The sequence below is a fragment of the Heptranchias perlo genome, chromosome 19 (assembly GCF_035084215.1).
Source record: "Heptranchias perlo isolate sHepPer1 chromosome 19, sHepPer1.hap1, whole genome shotgun sequence".
Classification (NCBI taxonomy): domain Eukaryota; kingdom Metazoa; phylum Chordata; class Chondrichthyes; order Hexanchiformes; family Hexanchidae; genus Heptranchias; species Heptranchias perlo.
Window position 1 is genome coordinate 10,451,805 of NC_090343.1, and position 12,547 is coordinate 10,464,351.

The 12,547-nt window shown below is 44.0% G+C and overlaps 1 protein-coding gene across 2 annotated transcripts in view; it reads right to left on the bottom strand.

Moving 5' to 3' along the window:
* LOC137335156 (Na(+)/dicarboxylate cotransporter 3-like) overlaps window positions 1-12,547 on the bottom strand; it is a 42,105-nt gene that overhangs the window by 7,980 nt on the left and 21,578 nt on the right. For both annotated transcript variants that reach the window (XM_068000304.1, XM_068000303.1), the window contains exons 9-12: window positions 9,244-9,341; window positions 7,722-7,834; window positions 5,513-5,674; window positions 3,192-3,329 (exon numbers count right to left, since the gene is read on the bottom strand). In XM_068000304.1, coding sequence (XP_067856405.1) covers window positions 3,192-3,329; window positions 5,513-5,674; window positions 7,722-7,834; window positions 9,244-9,341 — 511 coding nt within the window. The remainder of the gene's footprint in view (window positions 1-3,191; window positions 3,330-5,512; window positions 5,675-7,721; window positions 7,835-9,243; window positions 9,342-12,547) is intronic.

A 12,547-nucleotide genomic window follows, 5' to 3' on the forward strand; every position in this document is an offset into this window, starting at 1 on the left:
TGCACAGACAAATTTAATCTATTAATGCCACATTCAGTAGATTAAGAAAATATAAAAGCACGGTAGGTTACTGGTAAATTGTTCAAACTGAAACCAGAATGAGGGAAACGTGGTCCTGAATTTCTGCAGATCTTTCTGGCTCACTCCTGGTGGATGTGCTGAGTCCCAGCCTCGTTAGCAAGTGTCTAGTTGTGGGGGGGAGGGGGGAGGGGTTGGAGCGAGATGGATTTTTGGTGCCCCAAACATGGCCCCTTACATCAAAAGGGATGTGGCCAGTGAAGGGAATTCCTGCCTTCAGGACTTGTAGGTTTCCCTTGTGCCTTGGTGATCGGAACTGAATGCAGTACTCAAGGTGTGGCCACTGTACTGTACTGTCTCATCTTTACAGCCCCAGATTTATAAGGGTACATTCACTGATACCACTCTCCCAGTAGGTGATGCTTTCGAAGGGAGTGTGAATTGGAGATGGAGTGGCAATATTAGGCATAGCTACCCCCGGGAGAGTGGCTTTGGTGAATTTACTTCGTCTTTCATATGAAACATTAAACCGAGGCCCCGTCTGCCCTCTCAGGTGGAGAGAAAGAACCAAAGGCACTATTTGAAGAAGAGCAGGGGAATTCTCCCTGATGTCCTGGTTAACATTTATCCCTCAACTAACATCACTAAAACAGATTATCTGGTCATTTATCACCAGTTTGCTGTGCACAAATTGGTTGCCAGGTTTCCTACATTACAACAGCGATTACACTTCAAAAGTAAGTACTTAATTGATTGTGAAGCACTTTGGGATGTCCTGAGGTCATAAAAGTCGCTATATAAAAATGCAAGTTCTTTCTTTCTTTATAGTGTACTAATCAAGCAATATAGTTTAGCATTCCATTAGCATTGTTGATTATTGCACTGCAAGGACTGGGCATGGTTCAGTGTTGAGCTTGCTATCATTCTTGCATCTCTTTCATCCTCTCCCCTAGTTAGTTTAACACTGTTCAATAAGTGTTTAGTTTTAGTTTTCATAAAAAATTTAGTTCTAATTTTACTCAACAACAATTTTCCACCTGATTTTAGTCAAGCAAAACAACACTGCCATCTTATGCCCAGTCCAAAACCGCTAAGGGGTGGAACAGCAGGCTGAGCCCTAGGTGTAACAGCAGAAGGTTTAAACAGGAGGTCACTGCAATATGTGCATGTACACAATAGGTCTGCTCCTTTGTGTACGAACATTAAATGGGTCTGTTCACACAGGAACGAATGTGAGTCTGTTGATGCATCTGAGCTCCCTTTTTTTTAATTTGCTGATCTAAAGCTACAAACTTTTTCTGTCCGAATATTTAGTTAAGGAAATTACGAGAGCTGTTCTACCCCAGAGCCATACTTCTGGTTCAAAAGTGAGTACTCTACTGCAACCAAAGACATTTAACTTAGCAAAGATTACTCAATCGTGGGCTGAACATTAAATCACAAGTGTTTCAGTATTTCCAGTGCATCATGAGGCACTTTTAAAGGTCATTCACATCCTTGTGAACACAAGTCTGTTAATTGTTCATCTGCCTAGTAAAGTTTAGTCAGTGTTAATACTGTCTACTGAGATGGTAAACATATTCATAAAGGAATAATTTAGGACTGAGATGGCAGGTTGACAGCATTTTTTAAACTGCAGTACCTTAATGTACACGACGGATACAAACAATTTTATTAAGTATTTCATCCATATTGTGATTGTTGAGTCCATTGTTTGTACTGTGACCGTTGACCCACTAGTCATTGGAGCTAGATTGTCTATCTATTGACTATAAGTTGGCAGAAATCTATTGGTTAAGCGTTAAAGTCTTTGGGGCCAATTTTTCTTATCCCAACGGTCCACGTGTGCCAGCTTTCAGGAAGTTGGGATGAGGAAAAGGGGTGGAGACCCATATACCAGGTCCCCGCCCCATTGTACTTGACATGCATTCACTGGGATATCCCTGGTGTGGGCAGGAATTAAATCCTATGGGGATTGACATCATAACCCTTTATCATCTTCTGGACATTTAACCAAGAGGGCCCTGAAGACTGGATGAGGAAGGTTGCTGGATGCCCCTCCTGATCGGAGGACTACACTGGGGATGGATGCCGCGCCTGGCTGCTGTTTCTCAGAGCAGCTAGTAGGCCAACTGTTAGTGCCATGCGTTGCTGAGTGAATTTATCAAGCGGCGAGTCAGGCGCTGGGGCAGCCCAATTTCAGAAAAGGTCTCTTATTTAAATATTTTAATGAGCATCTTAAATACTTCCGCCATGCACCCTGGACGCCTGCAGAGGAGCCCGATCCAATATGGCGGCCAGCGTGAGATGAGCGCGTGCACACCATCCGTCATATTGGACACTTAGGTGCTCGTTTCACGCCTGTAAAACAGGCATGACACCAATGAATGTTTAGGCCAGAGTGAGAGAAAATGTGTGAAAGCCATACAGCGAGGGGAAAAAAACTGGAATGGCACTGGCAGAGGGCTGACGTGTTGCAAGAGTATGGTAGACGAGGTCACCCCTGGTAGCAGTTACCCCTTTCTCCTCCAAGCTTTGCTTCTCTCACAATAGGATGGGTGCAGGTGGCACAGTGACCCCCCCACCCCAATCCCCCCGGCTTTTCCTTCTCAGTTGCTGGGTGTGCATACGTGGGTAACGTCGCTGCACTGACAGAGGCGCCCTCTTTTGGATAAGACATTAAACTGAAGTCCTATCTGCCCTCCCAGGTTGACGTTAAAGATCCCTTGGTACGACTTCAAAGAAAAGCAGGGGCGTCGTCCCTGGTGTCCTGGCCAATATTTATCCCTCAACCAGCATAACTGGTCATTATCACATTGCTGTTTGTAGGATCTTACTGTGCGCAAATTGGCTGCCGCGTTTCCTAAGTCTTCAAGATATATGGAGACTGTTGGACTATAACCTGGTGTTGTAAGATTCCTTCCATTTAAATTAAAGGCATTCTTTCGTTAACTGACATCATCTTTCTTAGTTTGTCTTTACATCTACAGTCCACAACCAGAATCGCAATCATTCTAGGAAAAGGCATCTGTATAGCAGCAAAACTCCCTTTCATCTAAATGGTGGCTGTGCAATCGCACATCACTGATCACAATTTTAATGTACTTAAATGCGAGGCCATGTATTTCAAACCCATTCTTCAACTCAGCACCTGTACAAAGAATCCTACTTACCATGTCCTTGACCTTTAGATGACCCGTAGCAAAAGCAATGGAGTTTGGAGGTGTTGATATTGGCAGCATGAAAGCATAGGAGCCTACAATGGTTCCTGGGACCATCAAATAGAGAGGATTTACCTTCAAGTGCATAGCCTGTAACAAACGATAAGTAAACGGGAATGAGATGCTGTCCTTGTAATGGAGAGCTGTCTAGTGAGCATCAATACTAGTGGCACTAGAGATACCACACTACTAGTGGATAAAAAGGCAACTCTGCCAGGAGCTAAAGAAACAATGTGAGCACCATGTTTGAGATTCAGCACAATCAATCAATCAATTTAAAACTGCTTATTTTTAAATAGTTCATTTGATATTTTACAGCACGTGCGGTACAAGTGGCACAGGTACAAAAGTCAAAGGTACCAAAGCTCTTCAGGTACGCAGGTGAACTAGAAGAGAAAACAAACGATATATCTGCATCCAGGGCAACTAGGGATGGGCAATAAATGTGACCTTGACAGCATCGCCCGCATCCCGAGAACGAGAACGATTGGGGTAGAAATTAGTCAGGACCCGTTCAGACTCGCACATGAAGCAAGAGGCCCGAGAATCGCTCGAAATTGATCCTCGGGCCTCATCAGCAGACTAGGCACGAGCTGCTCCACAGCTTTCTCGCCTGGGCAAAGGTATCAATGTCGAGCCGCCTGCCTCCCTGGCAGCGGCGCTCAGGTAAGTCCCGGGAAGGGTAGTTGCAGTGGGCTACGGAGAGGGTGAGGTGGGGGGTGGCGCACGACTCCCGTTGAGTCAGGAGAGCACTCTGGCTCCATCGCCTCCACAGGAATGTTTTCTTCAAAAAAAAAACATTTTTCAAAATCTACCTTTGGTTGGCGTAAAGATTCCTGAGCGGGGCAGGTATCGGTACCATCCCCCACCCCCATCCCTGCTTATTTACATATTCAAGGGGCCTAACTGCAGTTTAGACACCCAGGACACCTAAATAACAGGCCCCACAAATTTAGTGGTGGGACCAGCGCCTGTGCAGATCGGGCACAACTCATCAGCTTATTGTGTCATCTTGGCACAATGGTAGTCATCTCAGCTCCGAATCGAAGGTCATATCTTCAAACACCACTCCAGGACTTGCCCACATAATCTAAACTGACACTTCAATGTAGTACTGAGGGAGTGCCGCGTTGTCAGAGATCTTTTGGATAAGATGTTAAACTCAGGCCCCATTTGGCTGTTCAGGTGGATGTAAAAAATTCCATGGAACTATTTGAAGAAGAAGCAGGGAGATCTCTGGGTGTGCCGGCCATCACTTATCCCTCAACCAACGTCACTAAAGCAGATTAACTGGTCATTTATCTCAGTGGTGTTTGTGAGATCTTGCTGAACACAGATTAGTTGCCATGTTTGTCTCCATAAGAATAATGACTACACTTCCTTGCCTGCAAAACACTTTAGGAAGTCCTGAGAATGTGAAAGGTGCTACATAAATTGAAGCTTAACTTCGAATAAAATTCTATCTCTATTCTATCCTCACTGATAAACCAAAGCTGGGGAAGGGGGAGGGTTTTCACATAACCATCCATTGATTGTCCATCCATTAATTTTAATGGACAGAAAATCATGCACTTTGTGAAGAGGGCTCTGACCCCTGCCCCTGAATTCTTGATACACACACACCCATTGATGTGAAGTTTCGTGACAGGGACACTAAAATAATAGTACAATAGTCTGTACTTCAACAGTCACATTGAAATGATGACTGCCCAGTTGCTTCACCTGTAGCACAAGCCATTGTCCCAACTGTGCACAGACAATGTCAGTTAAAATGGCCTTTTCCTGTTTCTAAGTAATAACTTCGATATCAGCTATGGCTCAGTGTACTCTTGCCTCTGAGTCAAGTCCCACTCCAGAGGCTTGAGCACATAAATCCAGGCTGACACTCCAGTGCAGTACTTAGGGAGTGCTGCACTGTCAGAGGTGCTGTCTTTTGGATGAGACGTTAACCCTGTCTGCCCTCTCTGGCGGACGTAAAAAATCCAATGGCACTATTTCGAAGAAGAGCAGAGGAGTTCTGGCCAATATTCATCCCTCAACCAACATCACCAAAACAGATTATCTGGTCATTATCACATTGCTATTTCTGGGACCTTGCTGTGCACAAATTGGCTGCTGTGTTTCCTACATTACAACAGTGACTACACACTGCAAAAGTACTTAATTGGCTGTAAAGCGCTTTGGCACGTCCTGAGATCGTGAAAGTTGCTATATAAATCCAAATCTTTTTTTCTTTCTTTCTTCTCCCTGCTCTTTCTGGTCAAGAAACTCACCAATTCAGACATGATTGGTAACATTATTACAATTGTGGCAGTATTGCTGGCAAATTCGGTAAAGCATGATATCACTAAGAAGATCAGCACGGCAGCTATGGTTGGCTCAAGGTTCGCCACTGGATGCAGCTGGTTGCCGAACCAGACGGACAGCCCCGAGGCCTGGAAAGCAAAGATGGCAGTCACTGTAAAGCTGGACGAGCAAGGTTTAAGTTCGGTACTCATTTTAAAAGGATTGGACATCCTGGGAAAAATACAGAATCCGAAATTGTGAAATTATAATGGTTGGAAAAACAGACACACAAATGCACTGCTAATTGGTCATTCAGACCTCCATATTCAGTTCTCCAATCTGCACTTCCATTGAGCAAGGCTCTGCGTTGGGAGGTTGTCTTGTAATCTGGCATCTAGTATTTTTCCCCCTCCTCTTACAGAGCAGCAAAACACTTTATGGAACAGCCTTTAAACTAGTGTAAATTACTCCAGTTAAAATAAAGAGGTAAATTTTTGTGGGAGTGTATATCAGGAATTCAGGCAGAGGTCAGTGAGCCCGATTCACAACCTGCATAACTTTAGATCCATTCAAATGAATGGATTTCTGGTTATGCAGCTTGTGAATCGGCCATGCTGAGCTCTGTGCCCCAATTCCCAGTATGGGCTCCTGTCACTCGCGCTGGAGGCACTAGATTGTAAAATTTACCCCAAAATGTAAATGGTACATGCTATCCTGGGAAAGGTTTGGTATACATCATTTGTGGGGAGGGGGGAGGTAGGGAATGCATTGGAACTCCGTGCCCCTACAAATATCTATGTTGATGATTGATTGGCCAACCAGGCTCATTGATGAGACCTGGAGAGGTAGAACTGTTTTTGGGGCTAGGATTCTTCCCATTTGACTCCAGATAACCCTGCAAGTCAATGCCCCAACAGGCAGCATGGTCATGGATGGACAAGCTTACCTGTGCCAGTAAGCTGTGCGGTGTTAGCTGATTAAAATTCAAGTACTTGAGGGCCTCTAAGCCTCAGCTGTTGCCAACTGGGGCAGCTAAGATCTCTCCACTTACATAAGTAGGAACCGAGTGTGCCCTCTATATCAGGCAGAGAGAAATTTTGCCTGCCTGTATCAGACACCCAACTGATCAAAAAGAAAGCTCTGTTTGAAGGGAAAGGTATGTACCACAGGCCAAAAAGTTCTACCCACATCTCAAATTATTTTTCGAACTGAAAGGGGGCAATTTTAACTTTGGGCAATAGTGTAACATGAGTGGTTTCGGATCAGCCGCCCGTTATATGTCGCTCCCGATTTTCATTTCCACTGACTTCCCTGGATCAAAATAATTTATTTTTCATACATGATAGTACAAGCAACCTCAGCTGAGGTTACAATGGGACTCCACAATTAGCCTTGGGACCCTCATGCTAGGAACAGAAGAAAATCAGCCAGGGTTTCTGGTCCATTTTTCTGACTGTCAACTCGGCTGGACGTGTGCATGGGTGGACAATTGGAGGGTGGGAGGCTGATTTTCGTGTATACGTGAGCGCGCTGCCTGTGATTTTTCTGATATGCGCTGGCGCGTACTCAGAAAATGACCACTTTCAGTGACAACAGGATCGGGCTTGCTTGTGATGAAGCCCACTGTCGTACAGTCGGCCCGCACTCACTATCCAGAACGAGTGGACACTTGACTGAGATGCTAGCGGGTCACTGCTGCCTGTAAAACAATACCCAGGTTGAGTCACTGCTTTCAGGGGAAAAGGGGTGGGTAGGGAAAATGTCAGAGATAAAACTGAAGTTTGAAAAAAACGATGGCGTGAACACGCACACTCGTCTCCACACGGTGAAGAAGCTATGGGGCTCCCTCAATCTCCCAGCATAACTTTGGCACAAACTCTAGAGAAACAGCCTAACCGTTTCCCCGGGTTTCCGACGATCTTCCGTCAAAGTTACAGTGGGAAGATCAGGAGAACCCCAGCAGAAATTCTACCCCTATACTTTATAAGGAATGCTCTAGGATTAACCCATTAAGGAGATTCAAAGTGAAGAATATTTTCTTTGAAATTTGAAACAGCCTTCCACTAAGGGGTCCAACACTATGAGGAATTTAGGGTTTCAGAAGTCAAGTTGTTAAATTGGTACCACGCCTTCCTTTTAAACATGTCCTTTAGGTAAAATACAGAGGATATATCAAGCGCATCTGTTAAGAAGTACCTCACACCCTTTTGCTATTGCATACCCTCCACCGAGCAGTAGGACCACGTTCCAGGGTAAATTTAACTGGATTTTCTTCCAGCTTAGCAGGGGTGGATTTGTTATTCCTGAGGCTGGGGAAGAAGAAGAATAGAGAGAAAAAAATAAAGATTAAAGTGAGATTAAGTGTCCAGTTATTGCAAAATGAGGTGTTACCAAGTTTGGGAAGGAAAGTCGGTGGTTACACTGTCAGCCAGTTACAGTCTTGGTGATCTCCAAAAAATTATAGTTATGTGCAACAGCCTTAACAGTAAAAAAAAAAGGTTTGGTTTTAATTGAGCAAATGATTCAGCATTTAAAGAATGTAAATGTTTTACTCTTTCACACAATGTGACAAATCAACCACTTTAATGAATAACTATATCCTTGGTAATGCAGGTAAACAGTTACTCAAGCAATTCCATTTTAGTTTTGTTACCACATTTGTGAATTTTCCAGTGTAGCCTTCTCTATAAAGTCTGCTGATTAAACTGGATTTGATTAGACCAAATTATAAACCTGTTTGTATAGTGCGCCCTCCCCACACACAATGTACAGCTCCAGACTCTATCGTCTAATGAGCCGGGGTTTCCACAGGGATTCTCCCGGACTCCTGCCGTTTCTGGGATTTTCTGGTCAGCCTTGTAAGGGGTGGAATCATAGAATCATAGAATGATACAGCACAGAAGGAGGCCATTCGGCCCATTGTGTCTGTGCTCTTTGAAAGACCTATCCAATTGGTCCCACTCCCCTGCCCTTTCCCCATAGTCCTACAAATTATTCCCTTGCAAGTAATTATCCAATTCCCATTTGAAAGTTACTATTGAATCTGCTTCCACCAGCCTTTCAGGCAGTGCATTCCAGATCATAACTACTCGCTGCATAAAAAAAGGTTTAAGTGAGAGTGGCTGGACCCACACAGACCGGTAAATTTTTTTAAAAATCCGGAATAACTCCCTGTGTAAGGGGGGGAGGGGGCAAGGGGACACTCATTGGGGCCTGGCCCCCTCCCCCAGGATTGCAGGCAAGCTATGGATTTTCTGATTGTATAGGGCTGGTAGACACAGGAGATGTGCCTGTAATGGTGTGGGTCTTTGCCAGCCACATGCAAATGAAGTGCCCTCCCATTGACCTCACAAACTCTGTTAGGGTCAATACTGAAGGGCACTGGTCGACATGATCCTGGCATAACTACTGGGATCGTGACCTGTGGGTTTTTGGAGCCACAGTCTCTCTCTCTCTCTCTCTCTCTCTCTCTATATATATATATATATATATATATATCTATATATCTAATGCACAGCTCCAGACTGTGCTGTCTAACAGTTACTCTCTCTATATATTCAGTTTACAGCTTAACAGTTTCTCTTTCCACATACGATGCATTGCTCCAGACTGCACTTTTAACTGTTTCTCTCTCTTACATAAAAGACACAGCTCCAGATTTTGCTAACCTTATATCTCCCCTCTCATCCATAATTTGTGGTTAAAATGGTTCACATACCTTTTGGACTAAACCACCACTTCAATGAAGGCTTTTGAGATGGAAAGAAGCACAGTGCAATAACGAATGAAATTGCAGTCACTGCATCTGACACATATCTGAAAAAGAGCGTTTTAGAACAATAATCAGGAAAGTGGGCTGATAGTTATTGATGACTTCACCTGAAGAGGGAGTGTGCAGTTATACTGCCACTTTTGTGTGCCGGTCTCCTTTTTAGTGAGGCAAATGTACTAGTATAACTCAGATCTCTGACCTAATTCTATAAAGCACTAAAGCAGAAACAATGTAACCCACTCCATTTGGGGTTTTTCCATCCCAAGATCACGTAAACAGAAGACAGGTTCGGATGGAGAATTGCCCTTCAGCCTATTTGATCTTATCCTTCTGGAATACCAATCCGAACATTCTTTCCATTACAGCTTCGAGCTGTTCCTTAACCTGGACTCAATTTACATTTCCTGTTATTTCATTCCAGCTGTTGATGTAAAGATATATTTCCTATTGACTGTCCTAAATACACAAACTTGAACTCTATCTTCTCGTGTTGCTGCCCTGGTGTATCTGAAAGTAGCGTTTTGGGCTTACTTTCTCTGTCCTGTTAAGCATCTTATATATTCCTCCAACAGGTTCACTCAGAGGTGTCTCTTTTCAAAGGATGAAAAGCCCTCATTATCAAATTGTTGCTCATAAATCTTCTCTGTGAGCATTAAAAGTTTTGTTTGTTAAACCTTTTCGAATGCCTTCTGAAAGTAATTTATATCAACTGGATAGCCCTCTCCCACTAGCTTAGGAATCTTCTAAAAGAATCATAAGAACATAAGAAATAGGAGCAGGAGTAGGCCATATGGCCTTCGAGCCTGCTCCACCATTCAATACAATCATGGCTGATCTTCGACCTCAACTCCACTGTCCCGCCCGATTCCCCTAGAGTCCAAAAATCTATTGATCTCAGTTTTGAACGTACTCAATGACTGAGCATCCACAGCCCTCTGGAGTAGAGAATTCCAAAGATTCACCAACATCTGAGTGAAGAAATTCCTCCTCTTCTCTGTCCTAAATCACGCACCCCTTATCCTGAGACTATGCCCCCTAGTTCTAGACTCTCCAGACAGGGGAAACAGCCTCTCCGCATCTACCCTGTCAAGCCCTCTAAGAATCTTATATGTTTCAATGAGATCACCTCTCATTCTTCTAAACTCTGGAGAGTATAGACCCATTCTACTCAATCTCTCCTCATAGGACAACCCTCTCATCCCAGGAATCAATCTAGTGAACCTTCACTGCACCACCTCTAAAGCAAGTATATCCTTTCTTGGGTAAGAAGACCAAAACTGTACACTGTACTCCAGGTGTGGTCTCACCAAAGCTCTATACAATTGTAGCAAGGCTTCCTTACTCTTATATTCCCTTGCAATAAAGGCCAACATACCATTTGCCTTCCTAATTGCTTGCTGTACCTGCACGTTAACTTTTTGTGTTTTGTGGACAAGGACACCCAAATCTCTCTGATCACCAACATTTAATAATTTCTCACCATTTAAAAAATATTCTGTATTTCTATTCTTCCAACCAAAGTGAATAACCTCACATTTCCCCACATTATACTCCATCTGCCCACTTACTTAACCTGTCTATATGCTTATCTACTGTCATATCTTTTAATCTAATTTCCCAATGTAACTTAGCCAACTTGCCCCTCATACCTTTGTAATTGTAAACAATTTTACAACACCAAGTTATAGTCCAACGATTTTTATTTGAAATCTACAAGCTTTCGGAGGCTTCCTCCTTCCTCAGGTAAATGTCAGGAGCTCCTTGAAGCCTACGCATTTATAATGTGGAGATGCCGGTGATGGACTGGGGTTGACAATTGTAAACAATTTTACAACACCAAGTTATAGTCCAGCAATTTTATTTTAAATTCACAAGCTTTCGGAGGCTACCTCCTTCACCTGAGGAAGGAGGTAGCCTCCGAAAGCTTGTGAATTTAAAATAAAATTGCTGGACTATAACTTGGTGTTGTAAAATTGTTTACGCATTTATACATCATAGAACAATACATGGTGTTTACAGACTGCCCCTGCAACTGCCCGTTGCCAAGGCAATCACCGTGTTCAGACAGAGAGGTGTCACCTACAGAACCCCCGAATACACATTCAACAAAAAAACAAACAGGAAAAAAAGAGAGAGAGGCAGAAACATCCGGAAGGCAGAGAAAGCCAGCAAATGACCCATTATATTAAAAACAGATAGCTTTTGTTCGCTGGTGGGGTAACGTGTAGCGTGACATGAACCCAAGATCCCGGTTGAGGCCGTCCTCATGGGTGCGGAACTTGGCTATCAATTTCTGCTCGACGATTTTGCGTTGTCGTGTGTCTCGAAGGCCGCCTTGGAGAACGCTTACCCGAAGATCGGTGGCTGAATGTCCCTGACTGCTGAAGTGTTCCCCGACTGGGAGGGAACCCTCCTGTCTGGCGATTGTTGCGCGGTGTCTGTTCATCCGTTGTCGCAGTGTCTGCATGGTCTCGCCAATGTACCATGCTCCGGGGCATCCTTTCCTGCAGCGTATGAGGTAGACAACGTTGGCCGAGTCACAGGAGTATGAACCATGCACCTGGTGGGTGGTGTCCTCTCGTGTGATGGTGGTATCTGTGTCAATGATCTGGCATGTCTTGCAGAGGTTACCGTGGCAGGGTTGTGTGGTGTCGTGGACGCTGTTCTCCTGAAAGCTGGGTAATTTGCTGCGAACGATAGTCTGTTTGAGGTTGGGTGGCTGTTTAAAGGCGAGTAGTGGAGGTGTGGGGATGGCCATAGCGAGATGTTCGTCGTCATTGATGACATGTTGAAGGCTGCGGAGAACATGGCGTAGTTTCTCCGCTCTCTCTCTCTGTTTTTTTCCTGTTTGTTTTTTTGTTGAATGTGTATTCGGGGGTTCTGTAGGTGACACCTCTCTGTCTGAACACGGTGATTGCCTTGGCAACGGGCAGTTGCAGGGGCAGTCTGTAAACACCATGTATTGTTCTATGATGTATAAATGCGTAGGCTTCAAGGAGCTCCTGACATTTACCTGAGGAAGGAGGAAGCCTCCGAAAGCTTGTAGATTTCAAATAAAAATCGTTGGACTATAACTTGATGTTGTAAAATTGTTTACAATTGTCAACCCCAGTCCATCACCGGCATCTCCACACCTTTGTAATTGGCTTTATTTAAGTTTAAGACTCTAGTTTCTGACTTAAGTATGTCACTCTCGAACACAATATGAAATTCTATCATATAAATCCCAGCAATTCAGCAAGGCATGACC